At 40.1% G+C, this 20,573-nt stretch overlaps 1 protein-coding gene and 2 non-coding genes across 3 annotated transcripts in view; 2 read left to right on the top strand and 1 right to left on the bottom strand.

Annotated features, from left to right (window-relative positions):
* Positions 1-9,497, top strand: part of rcsd1 (RCSD domain containing 1) — a 32,189-nt gene extending 22,692 nt beyond the window's left edge. Inside the window, exons 2-6 of the mRNA XM_003219128.4 lie at positions 2,355-2,459; positions 3,147-3,236; positions 4,177-4,248; positions 5,881-6,078; positions 8,109-9,497. Of these exons, the coding sequence (XP_003219176.1) occupies positions 2,355-2,459; positions 3,147-3,236; positions 4,177-4,248; positions 5,881-6,078; positions 8,109-8,723 (1,080 nt within the window). The 3' untranslated portion in view covers positions 8,724-9,497. The remainder of the gene's footprint in view (positions 1-2,354; positions 2,460-3,146; positions 3,237-4,176; positions 4,249-5,880; positions 6,079-8,108) is intronic.
* A 9,314-nt stretch (positions 9,498-18,811) lies between these two features.
* Positions 18,812-18,883, top strand: trnap-cgg (transfer RNA proline (anticodon CGG)). The gene has a single exon. It is a non-coding gene; the product is annotated as a tRNA-Pro (tRNA).
* A 477-nt stretch (positions 18,884-19,360) lies between these two features.
* trnap-agg (transfer RNA proline (anticodon AGG)) lies at positions 19,361-19,432 on the bottom strand. Its single transcript has one exon. It is a non-coding gene; the product is annotated as a tRNA-Pro (tRNA).
* Positions 19,433-20,573: the final 1,141 nt, after the last annotated feature.

Genomic DNA, 20,573 nt, shown 5'->3' with positions numbered 1-20,573 from the left:
GTTTATTCATATCATGTTCTGATCACCATGCTCAATATATCCCATATGCATGGGGGTATTGGGATAATGATACAAAAGGTTTGCTAGGGTAGACCCTCTCCCGCTCAGACTCAGCCCCCCCCCCCCCGAACCAAAATCCCAGCCCCTCCCGAAACAAAATCCTGGCTACGGGCCTGATTCTGTGTCTTTTGGTTATGCAGACCACCTGTACTGGGGGCTAAAACTGTTTAGAAAATGACTACAGGATGAAACACCATGCATTTCCAGAGTGTTGATACAAAACAAGAGCATTGCTCATTTCAATGGAATGTTCCTCCTTCCCCCCAAATTTCTAACACTGCAGCAACTTGAAACTTCAGTTGAATATTTAAAAAATAGAATTTAGGGATCCAAAGAAAAGAGGCAAGCAAAGTTTAGAAGAGAATCCAAACAGCAAATAGGTGTGATGATTTTCAGAATCTAAGCCCAAAGTATTGCTGAAATAGCCAGCTCTTTGCAACATCCTGGAAGGCAAATACCAATAAATAACTGCAGAAACAGGGTTATGATGACCTACTGCCTTTCCCAACTCACAGCAAGCCAGTAGATGCAGTGAAGAAGTGCAACATTTTCTATGTTTATGTAGTGTCATGCCAATAAAGAAGGATTCCAAAGCCAATCCTCATGCCGGCTGCTTGAAGACAACATATTCTGCAATAAATTTTGTGCAATTATTCTTTTCTAAAATATACAAATTTAGCTAAACATCAGGTAACCATCCTGTTTTTTACATCAGGACTTTATTGCACAGGGATGAAAAATTGCAATTCCAGCAGGATAACAGCATGTTTGGTTTGTACTATTGTTGCTTTGCATTTCAATCATTAGTAGAGTGCTTCTTCTCACTGATGGAGAAAGCCCATCAATGGATCCTAACATCACTTTTGCTCCAGTTTTGCTTATGTCTTTTCTGCTACAGTTCCAATATTCCAGCAATCATGTGGCATAAATGGGAATGATTAACCTCCCCTTCTCCTCCTTTCCCCCTTATTATTCCCAAGAAAAATGAGGTTGCTTTTACTCTGTTTTGTAGTTCTTTTGTTTTGATTGTTTAATCGTATCCTTTTGCCATAATTGTGCAATTGCAGCAAAAATTAATGTTAAAATTGAAAAGTGCACATGCACTGTGTAGGTAACACACTGCAAAGAAAATAGGGTTAGCAAGGCAGTGCGAAAGGGTGATTATGGGTCCAAGCATCTCCAAAGCAGTTAGCATGATTGCAGAGAAGTGTGAAAGTGATTGTTTCAAGAGAACAGGCTGGTGTGATGAAGTCCTAAGAGTTTCTTCTCAACGAAGTAACTGACACCCTTAAGCAAGAAAGCAGCAGGATACTCTCTGTTACCTTTACAATTTATTTATTTTTTGCTTGGGATTTTTAAATGATGACTCTTGTGTTAGAAGGGGCTGGGCTGTGGCGCAGCTGGTAAAGTGGCAATAAGTCATTATGATTAAGAGGTCATGAGTTCGAGGCCAGCCCGTGTCAGAGTGAACACCTGACCATTTTTTAAAAAATAGCCCCTGCTCATTGTTGACCTAAGCAACTGAAAGATAGTTGCATCTATCAAGTAGGAAATTAGGTACCGCTTTGCAGGGAGGCTAATTTAACTAATTTATGACACCATAAAAAAATTGTCCAGCAGCCGTTTGGAATGAGAAAGTATCCATCAAGATGTCACAGTGGATGATGAAGCAGCTGCTCCCCTGTGGCTGGAATTGAGCATACCCTCAGGAAACCTTAAAATGTTAAATTGCCTCTGCGTCTCTGTCTCTGTCTCTGTCTATGTCTATGTCTCTATGTTCATATGGCATTGAATGTTTGCCATGTATGTGTACATTGTGATCCGCCCTGATTCCCCTTTGGGGTGAGAAGGGTGGAATATAAATACTGTAAATAAATAAAGAAAAAAAGAAAGAATGGGAGAATGTTTCACTGGGAAGGAGGGACAGGGCTGTATATGAATGTCTTTGATTCAAGGGACAGGAGGTCACTGCAATGGGATGAGAGGGAGGAGGGAATAGTATAATGGGGAACAATTATTGTAGCCACTGTTAAAAAATGTATGTATCTAATGTATGTGTGTGTGTGTGTGGATTTTGGAGGAGCAGAGAAGGGAATAGGGAAAGAAGGGGAAGGAGTAGTACGAGTGTATTGCATTTCGTCTTGATTAAAATGTAATCTCTGCAATATGATTGTGAAAATTAAAAATTTCATCAAAATACTTTTATAATGATTGTTTTAAACTTCACACCTTATTGAATTTTCCATCTTTCTCATCCACTGATAAATGTTTTCTTTCTATCTTATTCCTCCCAGGAAAAGTCTTCAGAGACCAATGTAGTGACAGAGAAGTCCGCGAGTCCATCTGTGGCACAGCTTGCTGGAAAATTCCAAGACCAATCATCAGTCTCTGGAAAGGAGGTTAGCTGCAATTCAGCAACAGAAGAAACATTGATTTATTTCAAAATAAATCTGCATGAGTTACTTAGATTCTTCTATATGCAATAGATCATGTAGCAACTGAAGAGACTAACTGAAAGAACGAAATTGGTATTGTAAGCTTTTGTAGCTTTCTACTTAGGGCTCATCTACACTGGGCTGTTTAGACAGGTGCACATTTGCCCCAGAGCAGCCCCAGATTCAGCATGCTTGTGCCAAATCCGGGACCATTATCTAGATCAGTGGTTTCCAGCCTTTGGTTCTCCAGGTGTTTTGGACTTCAACTCCCAGAAATCCCAGCCATCTTTCCATCTGTTAGGAATTGTGAAAGCTGAAATCCAAAAGACCTGGAGGACTAAAGGTTGGAAACTACTGATCTAGATGATCCAGAGCCTATCCGCTCATCTGTGCTGTCACCTTCCCTATTTTGCAACTATTCTTAGTCAGCTATATTAAGAAGCTATAACTGTGTGTAGTGTAGATCTACTCCAAGTGCACTTTGTCACAACAAAACAATATGAATAATACAGGGACTTCTAGCATAATTTCTCAAGACCTTCCCCCAAGCATCACTGTCGTTAGTTCATTTCCTCATACCACTATTGTACTTTTTTCGACTTGAATGTTCTTCCTTTTCTGTCACTTGATATGTTGTTTTTCTGTTTTTAGATACCAGTTGCTAAACCAACCCGTAGAAAACCGCCATGTTCCCTTCCTCTCCACACACACAAAACAGAGCCTGGCCAAAATGGTGAGCTAGTAAGTATCAATGTTTTGAGGAAAGTGGGGTTTTTTTTCCGTTTTATAAAATATGGCATTCACTCTCTAGGCAGAATGGTCCAATGGTTAGAGTGGTGGGATTATTAGCATGAGGAGCAAGGTAATTCTGGAAAGAGAACAGAGAGGGGACAGCTGGACCTCCCATATCCTCATCAGATGTGCCTATGAAGATGTGTACCAGCGGGACCAATTGAAAGCCCTTCCCTGCAGATCTGAAAACTTAAGCTGGTTGTATATGGACACATAGCCTTTCTGACAGTATGAATACAAACTTTAAAAGTCAAAATCAGCATTTTGAATTGTGTCACAGACTGACAACCTGTGATGTTAATTCAACTGGAGTTTTTTTGGTGTGGAGGGTGGGATCACATTACCCCTGTAATCAACTACAGACCATAGTCTGGCTACAACATTTTGAACCCACTGAAGTTTCTAAACAGTTTCCAAAGACATCCCAACATGTTCCTTAAATGGTGGTGAACTTAGGAGGCATGGATGGGAGCCATATATAGTGTCACGGTTTGTTAGATAAAGGGCTAAATCAGTCCTTCCAATTGACAGGGACCAGCATGGGATATGCATTCCATACAAGTTACTGTGAAGGCATCTTTGGGAAAAGGTACATGCTTTTGCTCAGGCCACTTAACATACCCCCAGACTGCTTCTATAGCCATGGAAGAAACTGCTTATCTGAACAAGACCTCTTAACAATTATTCTGTGGGTCTTGTATTCATAAAACCTATCCCTACAACTGTGCTATAATTTGAAGTACAGTATGTGTCTGTCTGTCAAGCTATACAAATTAATATTTAACCCACAGAGTTACCAAATTATTTCCTTTTTTCTGTCCCTCTTCATTGCAGTGGGAAGTTACTCTATGCTGTAACTGTCTATTCAAACATATTTTGTTTTCTACAGAAGCCATCTCCAAATGCTCCTCAGCCTTTGAAGATAAAGGTCAAAAGTTCTCCCATGATTGAAAAACTTCAGGTAAGATCTGATGGCATAAACTTCCATTTTTAGGCTGCCATCCTGTATTCACTTACCTGGGAGGATGTTCCATTTAATTCAGTAAGGTTTCCTTCAAAATAAGCAATCACGAGGTGACACTTCAAGAGAAGCAGGCTTTTAGCATTCATGTAGCTGGTTCAATTGACATTTTATCAAAATCTTATGTGTTTGCTTCTCTTGCTAACACCTGGTTTATGCCAGCTGGGATAGAGGTTCATGGTAGGAGTGTCTGTTTCTATCCTGGCACTGCAAATTTAGTTCTAGCATCCTTCTGCAAAAGCATCCCAGGACTCCAGCAATATGAGCTCCCTCATATCAGTGTCCTGTTAATGTCACCCAGAGCTTTCAGCTGCACTGATCTCTTTAACAGCTGCATTATCTGGGGATTTAGACATGTGAGCAACTTCACATGCCACATGCTTTTCTCCTCTGGTATTTTTCTGTGGTCACATGGGATGAATGAAGTGAAGAAGATTTCAGAACTTGGGATACTTAGAGTGCTCTCTAGACAAGGACAGACAAGGAGATTTGAATCTAATATTAATTTGGCTTCATTCACAATGTGTCCAATGCCAAATCACAGTAGATAGATTGCATTGGATGAGATGCTGGAAAATCCATAAAGCTTTAGCTGGCACAGATGTTGTTGGATCCAGCTATCCAGGAAGAGCAACTCTTTTGTCATCTCCTCTCTTCTCCAGATTATATGGTGACAGTATTATAGGTTTCATCAACAGGTGAATCGAATGTCTTAACAAGGGCTCCCCTGTGTTTTTGTTAACAACAAAGATTCCCAAATGATTTGTAAGTCGTCAGAGAAACCTTATATTGTGGTGGGAACTATGCGACTTCAACAAGTTGTTGAACTAGAAGTCCCAGTATTCCTTATCTTTGGCTATATTGTCTAGGGCAGTGGTTCTCAACCTGTGGGTCCCCAGATGTTTGGCCTTCAACTCCCAGAAATCCTAACAACTGACAAACTAGCTGGGATTTCTGGGAGTTGTAGGCCAAAACACCTGGGGACCCACAGGTTGAGAAACACTGGTCTAGGGCTATTGGGAGCTCCAAGACAGAAACCTGTGGAGGGCCACAGGATTCCCACCTGTACCAGTGTATATCAGAATGTTAACAGGAGACTGGAAATGGCATTCCCAAGCCTGCTGATATATCCCTATTGTGCATGAACGTGTAGCATTTTTTTATTCCCGGATGACTAAACTGACTAACTACTTAATTCTATTGGAGTTCCCCTAAATAAATATTGGGACATCTGTTTCTATGTACAATATGACCTCCTTATTCACAGATTCAATAGCCACAGTTTCACTTATCCACACTTCAAAAAAACAGCACCATTGAAAGTGCAATTCTATGGTATACCAATGGACCAATTATAGTCAAAATATACCATGAAATCACAGTTTCAAGTATCCATGGGTGGATCTTGGAATGTTTCCCCTGCAGATACAAGGGTTGTACTGTATTATTAAATGTATTCTATGTCCCAAACTTTGGTGTAATTATAATGATACGGCAAGATTTTCAATAAGAGGGGGTAAGTTGTTAAATTTTATACATATGGAAAACGATGGCTATGTTTTTTCATTGCAGGCCAATCTTGCATTTGCTCCAGCTTCTCTACTGCCAGGGGCCAGTCCCAAAAGCCCAGGCCTAAAAGCAATGGTTTCTCCTTTTAGTAGCCCACCGTCCACTCCGGTCACCCCACAGTCCCATTCAAGTGAATCCGATGAAACACCCGTAAGCTTTGATCAGCCGCCAGAGGGCAGTCATCTACAATTTTATAACAAGGTATGGTATGTGCTATGGTAGGCTCTCCCAATGGAGAAACTCTCTTCATTGTCAGGACAACATTAAAAAGAAATGGGAAAGGCTCACTGGGGAAAATATTTGAAAAGGAGGGAGAAAGTCATCATCTAGCATGAGTAAAATCAAAAATTCAAGTAAAAAAGCAACAATAAACAATACTGTTATGTGTTATTGAAGGTTTTCATGGCCGGAATCACTGGGTTGCTGTGGGTTTTCCGGGCTGTCTGGCCATGTTGTAGAAGCATTCTCTCCTGACGTTCTGCCCACATCTGTGGCAAGCATCCTGAGAGGTCGTGAGGTTTGTTGGAAACTAGGCAAGTGGGGTTTATATATCTGTGCAGTGTCCAGGGTGGGAGAAAGAGCTCTTGTCTACCTAAAGCAAGTGTGAATGTTGAAATTGGCCACCTTGATTAGCATTGAATGGCCTTTCAGTTTCAAAGCCTGGCTGCTTCCTGCCTGGAGGAATCCTTTGTTGGGAGGTGTTAGCTGAAAGGCCAATCAAGGTGGTCACTTGCAACATTCACACTTGCCTCAGGCATACAAGAATTTTTTCTCCAACCCTGAACTTTCCACAGATATATAAACCCCACTTGCCTATTTTCCAACAGACCTCACAACTTCTGAGGATGTCTACCATAGATGTGGTTGAAATGACAGGAGAGAATGCTTCTGGAACATGGCCATACAGCCCGCAAAACTCACAGCAATCCAATATTGTTACGGGCAGTTGTGAAAACTGATCCACATTAATGTGAATTGAAGTACAGTTCAAATAATAAATAGTAATTTTTGGGACTTTGAGATGTGATTGTAAAATGGTAACTTTCAAAGTCTGATTCTTAAGGCTGATTGTATTTTAGGTTTTAATTACAGTGTTCCCTCACTACTTCGCGATTCACTTTTTGCGGATTTGCTATTTTGCGGTTTTTCAATAACTCTAAAAGACTATTATAAAACATAAAAAATTACAATTTACAGCCTAAGGAAGGGAGGAAGGAGAAGCCAAAGGAAGAGAAAAGGAGCCCAAGTGGCAACGGGAGGAGTAGGAGGCGATTGGTTGATAAAGACTTAAAATAGTGTATAACTACTAAAATAATGTACAAATATTAAAATTAATATAGCATCCCTACTTCACGGATTTTCACTTATTGCGGGTGGTTCTGCAACCTAACCCCCGCAATAAGTGAGGGAACACTGTACTCTTCTTCAAAGAAAAGAAGACATGAGATTAGAGCTTCAAGCTATGGTCCACATAAGGTATTCCCAATAGGAATATACAAGGTGTGTGAAAAAGAACTCCCTAGTTCTAAGTTAAAACATATTAAAACTAGGGAGTTCTTTTTCAAACACCCTGTATACTGAACCACAATGTTCCATCTGTCAGTATATTCCACTCTCTTTTCTTTCTTTCTGTCTGTCTATTTCTCCTTCTCAAATACATATATAGTAGACCCTCTACTTTTAAAGTGGTTAGAGACAGAAATTCTGCAAAACTGGGAAAAACCACATTTAAAAAAAAATGCTCTTGTTTTAGCCTGAGAGAATCTCTCTCTAGGATCTTCCAGAGCAGAAGCAGGCCATTCTGGAGTAAAGAATTCAAAAGATAACATATAAAATCCATGAAAGATCAATTCCACAAGAGTTAAATACACAAATAGGGAGGACCAGCTGTATACATCAGGCATGGGCAAACTTTGGCCCTACAGGTGTTTTGGACTTCAACTTCCACAATTCCTAACAGCTGGTAGGCAGTGAGAAATTGTGGGATTTGAAATCCAAAAAAACCTGGAGGGACAAAGTTTACCCATGCCTGGTGTATACCCACAAATCCCAGTCTGTTCAGTGCTTTGCTTTTGTGGTAGCCATTTATCCTCTCACATAAAATAAATAGTGATGCCAAGTACAAATGATGTGAAAGGGAACATATGTCTTTCTGACAACGAAGGCATTTCTGTTAGGTGTCTTTGCTGACTTTACAAAATGAATTCAGTTACAGCATTGTGTCCTTTCAGGTACGGACACGAGGATCAATCAAACGTAGACCACCCTCCAGAAGATTTCGAAAGTCGCAGTCAGAATACGGAGATGAGCTAGATTCAGGAGTGGCAGCTTCACATCAAGAAAATGGTGCCAAGGAGAATAATGAGGAGGAGAGTGTGTTTGATGACAAGAGCAAGGCTACAAAACCATCGTCTCCCATGGCAGATGGCACAGACGACCATGAGAAGCAAAGCCAGGTAGTATCCGATAAAACCTCCCCCTCAAATCTGTCCAATAGACCAGAGCACAGAGAGGAAGGAGGAGGAACTGAAGCAATGACATTACGCAAGGACACCAAAGAAGAGAAGCCACACCCGAACCTTCCAGAGAAAAAACAAGTTGAGGAAATCAAAGTGGACAAAGAGAAGCCTCCAGCTTTGGACACTGCAGAGAACACAAAGAGAAGGTCGCAGCAGAAGGTTTTGGGGGATAGGGAAGATGGCGACACTTCTCACCAGGAAAATAAAAGAGATGAGAAAGATAAATTATGTGGGAAAGAAGATGCACAGCAAGTGTCAGAGACACAAGAAACTGGGACTCCATTGCCAGAAGGAAACACAGAAACTCCTACAAGCTCCAGAGTGTGATACCAAGCCAGTGTAGTTACTGCATAGACATGGGAAATGAAGGATAGTGTTGAATGTCCAATATACAGTGCTTGCTTCTGAATGAACTAAAATTTCTCCTTAACTGAAAATCCCAAGAATATCAATGTTGTCTTTTTCCTTTGGCAATTCTGAAGCTTCTCTTGCAGCAAATATGACCATCTTTAACAGAAGATAGCCTTCTGTGTACCAAGCTATCTAAGCTTCTGAAATATTAAGGTGGTGACACACCAACAAGAATGACACAGAAAATAATTCCATGTTGACTTTAGGAACTCAGTTGTTCCTAGGATTTTTCAGCATTTTTCGATAGAAACTAGTTATAATACGTATTAGTTACATTTTTTTAAATTAAAGTTGACATTTCCAAACCTCTTGTGGCCTATTGGCTGTAACTGTGCTGTATGCATATCAATTACACAGGCTCCCACAGAACCACACAAAAAAACAAGCCCTTCTAGTTTAGTCACTGATGATGGAAAATTCCAATTTGCTAAAATAACAGAAACAATCTTGCCCTTCAACTCTATTGGGTTTCCTCCTCACCACAGAGGGACCTTGTGGCTGTTTTCAAAGTAGTAGGCTACAATGATTTTGAGTCTTGCATGGTATTTATGTGATTGCTTGATTGTAGATCATATGGAGTAAAAAGTTAAGGATAGAGATTTGTAACATGAATGAACCTTCTGGCCAGCAAGGTTTTACCATTTGGTTTCTTTACAAATGTGACTAGAACAATGGTTATTTTAAACTTCATGTGTGGAAGTATCCTATTTTACAAAAAAGCAAAAGCAAAAAAACCCCCAAAAAACTGTCCATTCAAGAGGCCAGTTTTGAAAAGTGGTTGAGCACATGAAATAATATTTTAACAACATAGGACGTTTACACCAAGTTAGATGACTAGTCCGTACAGCCCAGTATTGACCATATCACCCTCATGTATATTGGGCTATAACTTTGACAATTCCTCAAGGTGGCAGTGGCCATGCTGTCTGGGGATGATGGGAGGTGTAGTCCATCTCACATAGCACACACTAGATTAGGTAAGTCTGGTTTACCAACAGAATTTTGACAAGGGCAAGGGTATTTCCTAGTTCTGCCTGGAGAAAATTTTGATGACAGGACATGTGCTCTACCACTGAGCTATGCCCCCTCACTGTGGTTATGTCTCTCCGATATATGAAAGGATGCCAACTCTGTAATAATGATAGTAAACAATAGTCATCCTATCCACTGAGAGAAAGTGAGAAACTTCATTACTGTAACAGCATGCAAATAGTTAAACCTATTCCTCACCTGGGAGTTGCTAACCTTCATGAATTTTTTACTTGTGTGCCTATATATCTAGGTAATATAGTATGAATTAATTGAACAGCAGTACTATATTTTGTCTAGGTGTGTGTTTAACCGGACAGTGATGTTTATAACCCCATTATAAACATCACTGGAACGATGTAAGGCAGGAGTGGGCCAGAACAGTGAGATTTTGTACATTACACAGGAAAAATGGTTTCTCAGTGTGCTTCAGTGCTAGAATAGATCTATATCAAGAGGCAAGTCTAGGAAAACAGGTAGCATTTTGTAGCTTGCAAGGAAATCATGGTATGCCTGCCATCAGTAATGCATTGGAGGGAACTGGCTACAAGCTTATTCGAGGAGCTCACACAACTTCTTTGGTGTTAGAGATGGACTAAAATCCTGGAGAACAGGGTTCGGATCCCCACTCAGCCATGAAAATCCACTGGATGACCTTGAGCAAGTCACAATCTTAGTCCCTGAAAACCCTTTAGAATAAAGTCAGAAATGACATGAAGGCACACAACAACAATACTTCTGTAAACATTTAGTATAAATACTAAAAGATTATTCTGGAAAACCATGTTGATGCTGCTAAAATGCAACATTCTGATAGTAAGTGGTGCCAGTCCCAAGGCAGATAGCATACCTATGCAGATTATTACACTGTGAACACAACACTGCTTTTCATCCCTTCCTCCAGGCAGAGGCAGGAACGTCACACATTCCCGATCTGGAACAGTAGCCTAAAATCCTGCACAAGGAGACAGACAAGATATAAACAAAATAAATAAACAAACATTAAGTCAATCTTAATAGAACAGAAATGGCACACTCAGCACAAATGTACCAAGTGAGAAAGCATTTGCATAGTATATGAGACAACCTAAAATGTCTAGCCCAGCAGAGACAGATCATACCCTCCAACCATGCTGAATTGGCAGGGATAGTTTTGGTTAATATTCTAGTGTCCCATTTTTTACAGCTGCTTTATATCCCAATCACTCTCCCTGCCTCCCACTTCCCCTCTTTGTCCTCAGTTAACTTCTATTGGTGAAAAACTGGTGTGCACTCAAATAACTCTGCATGTGAAGAAGAGAAAAAGGACAGGTAAAATCTTGTTTTTCCTAATAGGCTTAGGCAAAATGAAACTGCTGCAGCTCCTCTTAGTTTGTATGTTCTTTGTCATTGCCACCTATAACATGCTGGCTTCCATCTGTAAAATGCTGAAGGGTGTGCCAGCTAGATGCTCTGTAAGTTTCTCAAGCAGAGCATGACAGAGATAATCATTCCTTATTATTTGTCCCAATTATATAATAACCAAACATATACAGCTTCTGAGCATGAATGGAGTCTAGGATTTGTTGTTGCAGTGAATATTAATAATTAATAAACCTACATTATACAAATCTATACTAATATCCAGCAGTTAATTCCATATCCGTTGTGAATTGTCTGAAAGCGACTATTTTGTTTACAGACTTTTTCAAATAGAAAAATAATCTATCTGTTCCCTTCCCATCATTTATAAACATCAAAGATGCAATTTATACATTATGACCCGTTGTTTTATTTATAGCACCTTGTAGCAATGGATAGACTGATTGAACTGAAAATAATATTTCCTCGTTGCAGTGCTCAAAATAGACGCGCTGCTGACGATGCCCATGGCAAAGTCAGGGAGCCCTTATTATGCAGACAGAGTGCTCTTTTGTAACGACCATCTGTCTTAGTAAGGGTTTTGGTTTGCATGGCGTGTTTCTCTAGCATGTTTCAAAGCCAAAGTGCCCTCTTTCTTAATTTACTGCAACATCCAAAGTAGCAAGATGGACTTACCCAGCATTTCAGTCCCAATCATGATCTCACATGCTAAATCCAGAGGAAAGCCAGTTACCAGAACATTTGCTAGAATGTCTGTCCACTTACTAGCCAATCCAGTTTTACAATTAGGATGGATTCCTTTAATAGTAATCTTTGTCAAACTGAACCACAAGACCTTGACAAGACTTTATAGTTAAAAAGTACTTATTTGAAATACAGCTTGCATTACTGTGGAAGCTGAAGTCCAAAAAAGCAACATCTCCATCTCAGCTAAGTTTATGTATGCCAGTTTATGCTCACTGTATTATACTATCATCAAGACGTCATATAGATACAACAAGCAAAGGGAAAGGCCAGCTAACCTCAATTAGGCCACTGTTGGTACAGGTGCTGTTATTTCGTTCTCTCCCCTTCTTTCATAACTAACTTCTTTCTTCTTCTATTTTCTTACTTGTCTCCTGTGGATGGTCTTGATAACAGTACTGTTTTGCTTCCAGTTGTCGAGTCTAGGCTCTGGAGTTATTATTCATAAACACATTTGAGTTCTAAACTTCATTTTCCCCACCTTCCTTTTTGAGGAAAATCTGTCCATATAAAAACTGCCCTTTTGTTTTCCTATATCTTACTTTCTCCTGGTTCTGGGTTTTGATGGCTATCTGAGGTATACAGTCAAAAGGTGTATGTACTTTCTGCCATATGAATTCATGAAAAAAGTCAACATCTTGTGAATGTCTGCCAGTCGTATGGCTGTTTTATATTGTCTCCTTTCACTGGAGTTGGCAGAGGGGAGGACAGGGAAAATATTGCTTTATCAATAGGCTCAGACAAAATCAATTTGCTGCATCCTCTTCTAGCTAATGTATTCTTCTTCATGGATATTTTTGCCATCTTGATGAAACTCTGAAGTTTCTTGGCACATAAGTATTGATTTTCATCTGTGAAATCTTGAAGAGTATGAGAAAGTATCATGAATTTACCAGTTTGTATATGTTACTTTTTGGATTACAACTATATTGGTTTGGGAGATTCTCGGAGGTGAAATACAAAAGGATACCTTTCCTAAACTCTGAGATTTATCCACATGTTCATAACAATAGGAAAATCAGCGTGAACCCTTGCAGTTGTGGCTCTGTTTGAAGGATACTTGAACCAACCGACATAGAAAGAGCCAGCATAGTAGAGTGATTTGACTGCAATTCTGGAGACCAGGATTGGAATCCCTGCTTGGCCACTGAAACACAATAGGTGAGTCACACTCAGAGGAAAGCAAATCAATCTTGCAACAAAATCCCTATGGAAGGCAGCGGATACTATCACTCTCAAGAGCCCCCGTAGGAGGCACAGCTTCCCTCTGGTTTTCCATAGCGATGCTGGTGATGAAGGAAATGAGAAGGGAGTCATATCGGCACAGGACACAAAGCGAGTCTGACTGAACACAGGAGATACAGCCTCTTTGAAGGCCTACTCTGTGGCCGTGCAGACAGGCAGCACAGAAATTATTTTGTTGGCACTTTTCCATCTGCAAGGAGCTGTCCAGCAGAGCTGTTTCAAGTGGTTGGGGACTCATTATACATAGAATCATAGAGCTGGAAGAGACCAAAAGGGCCATGCAGTCAACTCCCTACCTTGCAGGAAAAGCACAATCAAAGCACTCCTAACAGATGACCATCTAGCCTCTGCTTAAAAACCTCCAGAGAAGGGGACTCCACTAAGTTTCAAGGCAGCATATTTCACTGCCAAACAGCTCTCACCTTTGAGAAGTTCTTCCTAATGTTTAAATGGGATCTTTCCCCCTACAATTTGAATCCATTGCTCAGTGTCTTAGTCTCCAGAGCAGCAGAAAACAAGTTTTCTCCCCTCTGCAATGTGACATCCTTTTAAACATTGATATCATGTCCCTTCTCAGGCTTCTTTTCTCCAAGGTAAACATACCCAGCAGCCTCAGCTCCTCCTGATAGGGATTGCTTTCCAAACCTTCAATCATTTTGGTTGCCATTCTCTAGTCATGTTCCAGCTTGTCAATATCCTTCTTCAATTGTGGTGCCCAGAACTGGACAGTGTTATTCCAGGTGAGGTCTGACCAAAGCAGAATAGGGTGGGACTTCCCTCGATTGGAACACTAAACTCTTATTGATACAGCCTAGAATAGCATTGGCTTTTCTAGCTGCCACATCACACTGTTGACTCGTGTTGAGCTTGTGGTCTATTAGATCCCTTTCACATGGACTGTTTTCAAGCCAGGTTTCACCTGCTCTGTATCTATGCATCTCATTTTATTGCCTTAAGTAGAAAATGCAATCCACTAGGAAGATTCCTGCAAAGAACAGGCATCAAAGTTTTGCAAATAAAGTTGCTCAGATCTGCTCTAACCTGAATGCAGTAGTTCAGGTAGATGTAACTTTGGCCTCTGCTTGTCCAATACATATTATTCAATCCCTTTCAATTTGTGGAACCTGAAGATGTAGACAAGATCCTTTGCTGGAAATGACATACTTCTTCAAGCCTTTTCTAGTAATATTTATCTATGATCCTGTGGCTTACTGTTTCCTGTATGCATGTTCTGGTATGCAGCTTCCTTTACTCTATGATTCCTGAGAAGTTATAAAAGGGGCTGCAGATCATATGCTCTTTCTCTCCTTTTGACTATGTGATCTGTTGATGATGTTGACTATGTGATCTGTTTGTTACAAGGGAGCTGCCCTGGCCAGCTGGCACAGGGAACCACCTCAAAGATATTTGAAACTGGACTCATAAGTTTTATACTTGTGTATGCTGAACACATGAAGGTTGTGAGTAAACCAAATACGTTATTTTTACCAAAGTCTACTCATTTTGTCTTTTGAATGCATGGTATAAAACAAGTTGTTTTATGGGAGGGTATATATATTTTTGGGCAACTAAATAACACTTCTGAAGCACTGCTGTTTTTATGCACTGGCAACATTTCTGTTTTCCTAACAGATCAGAGATAACAGGTTGTTCCATCTAACAACTGAAATCATTGCCTTGCATAATTATATCTGGTTGTATACCACAAGAGAATATTTTACTCTAAAGGGTTTTTTAGTTGCTCTGAAAAATCATGCTTTTCAATAAAAAGTTATTATCTCCAAAAGGTTTTTTCCCAAAAGGTTATAAATGCCATTTTCCAAAATTCTTGGAGAGGTTAGAGCCTCTCTTGTGGTTGTGTACTAGACCTTTTCTCTTCTTGGTGGAGGGAGTCAAAGGGGTAATCAGTGTCCCTTTAGAATAAAACAAAGTTCCAATTTGCCTGAAGGATGCAGTTGTGAGGCCTTTGTTGAAAGAGCTATCTCTAAATCCCACTCTATCGGCTAGCTTCCAATTAACAATTTGTGGTATTTTTGTCTACTTGTCTTCTCCAACTCTTCAGGGAATGAATTTTGAACTTAAAAGTTATAATTTGTGACTCTGATTCCTTCAGTGCAAAAATGCATTCTTTTAAAAATAGTTCTACACTGCCGACTAACAACAAATGTTATTGGAAGAATCCCAGAGGTCCCTGGCTAATGCATTTGGAGGCCTTGGCAAAATATTGATTCAGGCCATTATTTTATTAGATCAGCTTTACTGGACACACATACACACAAAATATAGTGCATTAAGCTAGAGGCTAGAGCTTGGAGCTTCAGTCATATCTGTCCTATTGCCTCGTCAATCCATACGTGACACGGCAGGCAAGGCAAATTTTTGAAGGTATCAAAAACATCAAGAAATAGTGGGTGATGGTCAAAGATAATGTCCACAGAAAGCGAATGCTGTTCTTAGTTGTATAAAATACAATATGTATAAATTCATATTTTGAAAAAGAAATACAGCAATCAAAGTGATGACAAATGTGGCAGGAGGGTCTACTTTCTCCTTGAAATGGGAAACAAAATAACCACCTGCCAAAAAGGCAGCAAGGCTTTGATTGCTGCAAAGCACAGAGTTTCAGATGTTGTTCTTGAACATGCTTCATAGAATTCAAGAACACTATAATATCAAGCTTGTTCTGTGTCTCTTTAAAAATATTTGGAACAGGCCTTCAGAACCTATCAATGTACTCAAAACACAGATGAATGCCTCTTGGTCCTTTAGCAAGACAACTTAATATAAGTCAGCTCTGTGAAGGAAGCAGTGCTCAGTCATCTGTGATCTTGTGTGCATCTACATTGTAGTTTTAATGCAGTTTGACACCATATTAACTGCCCTGGCCAATGCCATGGAATTCTGAGAATTGTAGTTTTATAAAGTCTTTAGTCTTCTTTGCCAATGAGTGTTGGTACATCATCAAACTCCAGATCTGATTACTGAGTCTCCATAGCATTGAGACATTGAAATTAAAGTGGTGTTGAACTGCATTAATGTTATATTGTAGATCAGGCCTGGGCAAACTTCGGCCCTCCAGGTGTTTTGGACTTCAACTCCCACAGTTCCTAACAGCCATTAACCATTAACTCTTGATTTTAATTCTGTTTTTATGTTTGTATGCTTGTGGATTTAAAACTGTATTGAAATGCTGCTTTGAGTCTCCTTTGTGGGGGAAAAAGCAGGGTATAAATAATCATAATCATAATATAAGCAGCAACTATTCACAGTTATGTGTTGTCGAAGGCTTTCATGGCCAGAATCATTGGATTGCTGTAAGTTTTCCAGGCTGTATGGCCATATTCTAGAAGCATTCTCTCCAGACGTTTCACCCACATCTATGGCAGGCATGCTCAGAGGTTGTGAGGTCCGTTGGAAACTGAGCAAGTGAGGTATATATATCTGTGGAATGTCCAAGGAGGGAGAAAGAACTCTTGTCTGCCTGAGGCAAGTGTGAATATTCCAATTGGCCACCTTGATTAGCATTGAATAGCCTTTCAGCTTCAAAGCCTGGCTGTTTCCTACCTGGGGGAATCCTTTGTTAGGAGGTGATAAGCTGGCCCTGATTGTTTCTTGTCTGGAATTGCCCTGTTTTTGGGTGTTGTTCTTCATTTACTGTCCTGGTTTTAAAGTTTTTTTTAATACTGGTAGCCAAATTTTGTTCATTTTCATAGTTTCCTCCTTTGTGGATTTCAATGGCTTCTCTGTGAAGTCTGACATGTTGGTTGTCAGAGTAGTCCAGCATTTCTGTGTTCTCAGATGATATGCTGTGTCCAGGTTGGTTCATCAGGTGCTCTGCTATGGCTGACTTCTCTGGTTGAGTTAGTCCGCAGTGCCTTTCATGTTCCTTGATTCGTGTTTGGGCATCGCTGCTGCGTTTGGTGGTCCCTATGTAGACTTGTCCATAGCTGCATAGTATATGGTAGACTCCTGCAGAGGTGCGAGGACCCTCTTGTCCTTTGCTGAACGGATCATTTGCTGGACTTTCTTTGTGGGTCTGTAGATAGTTTGTAGTTTGTGTTTCTTCATCAGCTTCCCTGTGCGGCCAGTGGTTCCCTTGATGTATGGTAAGAATACTTTGGGTGGATCTTTGCCTTTACTCTCACGGCTTGTTCTTGGCCTTGCAGCTCTTCTGATGTCTACGGTGGAGTCTCCATTGGCCTGTAGAGCCCAGTCTAGGTAATTCAGTTCACTTTGGAGGAGGTGGGGTTCACAGTTTCTTTTTGCATGGTCTGCCAGAGCTTTAATTGTGCTTCTTCTTTGACTTGGGTGATAATTGGAATTTTTATGTAGGTATCTATCCGGATTGGGAGACAAGAGTTCTTTCTTCCAACCTGGACTTTCCACAGATATATAAACCTCACTTTCCTAGTTACCAATATACCTCACAACCTCTGAGAATGCCTGCCATAGATGTGGGCAAAACGTCAGGAAAGAATGCTTCTGGAACATGGCCAAGACAGCCCAGAAAACTCACAGCAACCCAGATCCCTTTCCCTTACGTCTTCAATATATAGCTCTGGGGTGAAACAGTTCTGAAAACAGTTAATAAATGAAATTAATTACATTTAATTAAATTTCCACAAATCTCTATAATGACATCGTACAGCTATCAAAATAGTTTGGAGATGGAGGCTGACAGTGACAGAACAAATCCTGCATTTTCATCAGGATGGAGAGACAATTTTGTAATGCATGAATGCTTCATGTATATGCTTCAGTATGTATGTATGTATGTGTATGTGTATATATACGTGTGTGTATGTGTGTATATGTATATGTATATATGTGTGTGTTTTATATATGCTTGGTGACCTAAATAAAGCACGTCATTGGTTTGCATCCATTTAATTATTCCCTGGTGGGCATAAAATAATTGACACGTGGATGCTTTCTGTAATTTGCCCTACTTGCAAGGAAATGTGTTTGTTTTGTTGTCCCTGGCAGCCATGCAGCTCTTAAAGGCACAGGACCCCCAAGGAGAACAGGAGGGAGACTGGTAACATCCGGGAATATGACCCATTTGCTCAGGTTACACTGAATCAGTGTTTTGCCAAAATTCTGGTCCTCTGGGTTTTTTAGACTTCAATTCCCAGCATCCATGATCATCGGCCGAGAGAGCAGAGGCTTCTGGGAGTTGAAGTCCAGAAACCTGGAGGACTAGTGTCAACAATTTCTGTCCTAAATTGACTTTGTATGAACAGGTATGAATGAAGGGCGGAAAGGGATCGGCCTGAAACAATTAAGTAAAGAGGAAAAATCCGATTTTGTAGATTTCCCACCCAAAAGAAAGGAATTGCTCCAATCTGGAATCTCTCATCCTGGGCGAAACGCTATAATCTATAACAGAAGGGGGAAAGAATCCCCCGCCGAGCCCTGCGAAGTGGTATCTCCCATTTTCCCTCTTCGGAGTATTCAATGAAGAGGCCCGTGGAATGGTATGGCCAAGACTGTGGGCGGAACCATTTCTCCTCAGATGAAGGGGTGTTCACATCCATCGATGCTTTTGACAGTGCAGTGCTTGCGTGGTGCAATAGGGCGGGATAAACGTGAAGAAGTGAGCTGAGGAGGAGCTAGTCGAGAGCGGCTCGTTGGTCTAGGGGTATGATTCTCGCTTCGGGTGCGAGAGGTCCCGGGTTCAAATCCCGGACGAGCCCGCTTAAAATGGAGGGACTTCTTAAAAGTGTGGTTTCCCCTCCAATTTTGGGGGGTGTTATTTATTTTATGCTTCATTCCTCCGCTCCTTAAGCGGGTTATGCAGCAGGAGAACGTAGACGGGAGAACCAATTGCCAGGCACAGAATCCTCTCTTCCTGGAAAGAAGGACAATGTGTATTGGGAATAATGCAAAATAATAATAATAACAATTATGCAAAAACAATAATGCTCATCAAAGGTCATTAATGCTACTTTGGGCTTTTAATAGGAAGGTTATTAAGCAGAAGTTAACTATTTTATTTAGTCATGCCAAAGGATTTATTTTTCACAACAAATAGATGTGCACAAAGCATTTAAATATGAATTCATATTAATTAAACCAGATAATGCTTATCGAAATGCTTGGGGTGTGGTCAAATAAACGCAATGGTGATTTTGGTTTGATTCTTGGTGTATTATTATTATTATTTAAAAAACGGGCTCGTCCGGGATTTGAACCCGGGACCTCTCGCACCCTAAGCGAGAATCATACCCCTAGACCAACGAGCCACCTTAAAAGGCTGCTTCCCGTTCTTCTAGAGGACTCTGATGTATTTGTCTTCTTTCATTTTTCATATTTTCAGGAAACGTGGGTTTTACCTCCTTTTTGGAACTTCTTTTCATCTTGATTTCTAGATAATTGCGTCATTTAATTAATGGCATTTAACCGGCAACCTTCCTACCCTGTTGTAGTCAATGTTTTTGTAGTGAATCTTTTCAATACATTGTGATGTTTTGGTGCAGTAATTACTACATAACATTGCTGCTTTTTCTGTTGATTTGTTGTAAAACATGATGTTTTGGTGCTTAATTTGTAAAATCATAATGTAATTTGATGTTTAATAGGCTTTTCCTTACTCCCTCCTTATTATCCAACATATTCGCTTATACAACGTTCTGCCGGCCCGTTTATGTTGGATAAGTGAGACTCTACTGTATTTACATAATACATCTTATAGATGGGATCCAAGTGTAAACAAGTTCATTTATGCCGATACACCTTATAAACAAAGCTTGGAGGTAATTTTACACAACATTGTAATGATTTTGTGCATGAAACAAAGTTTGTGCACACTGAGCCATCAGAAAGCAAAGGTGTCTGAAAATTTTTGGATTTTGCTTTATTTTGCATGATTAAATTCAAATTGTGAAATTAATAAAATGACCCTAGACTGGATAAATTATTTTACTGCATGCCTATCTCTGGCTAGAATTACAAGGGCACCCCGGATCTTATTTCCATAAGGTAATGCTCAAGATCCTGCAAGGCAGACTCCAGCAACACATAAAAAGAGAGTTGCTAGATGTATAAGCTGAATTTCTAAAAGGCAGAGGAATGAGAGACCAAATTGCCAATACTTTACTTACTTATATACTTAGGCGATCCCTCCTTGTCTGAGTAGGATTGTCTTCCAGGTGCAGTGTCCTGGCAGTGGATACTTAGGTGACTGTGGGGCCCTATTAAATAATAATAATAATAATAATAATAATAATAATAATAATAATAATAATAATAATAGTTTTTCTTCAATGCGACTGTCACCTGGGATGGCAACATCAATGATCCAAACCTTGTTCTTTTCCACAACTGTGATGTCTGGTGTGTTGTGTTCCAGAACTTTGTCAGTCTGGATTCGGAAGTTCCACAGTA

Source organism: Anolis carolinensis, chromosome 3, assembly GCF_035594765.1.
Source record: "Anolis carolinensis isolate JA03-04 chromosome 3, rAnoCar3.1.pri, whole genome shotgun sequence".
NCBI classification, from domain to species: domain Eukaryota; kingdom Metazoa; phylum Chordata; class Lepidosauria; order Squamata; family Dactyloidae; genus Anolis; species Anolis carolinensis.
Note: the sequence above shows the minus strand (reverse complement) of the source record. Positions and strands in the feature narration are given on the sequence as shown.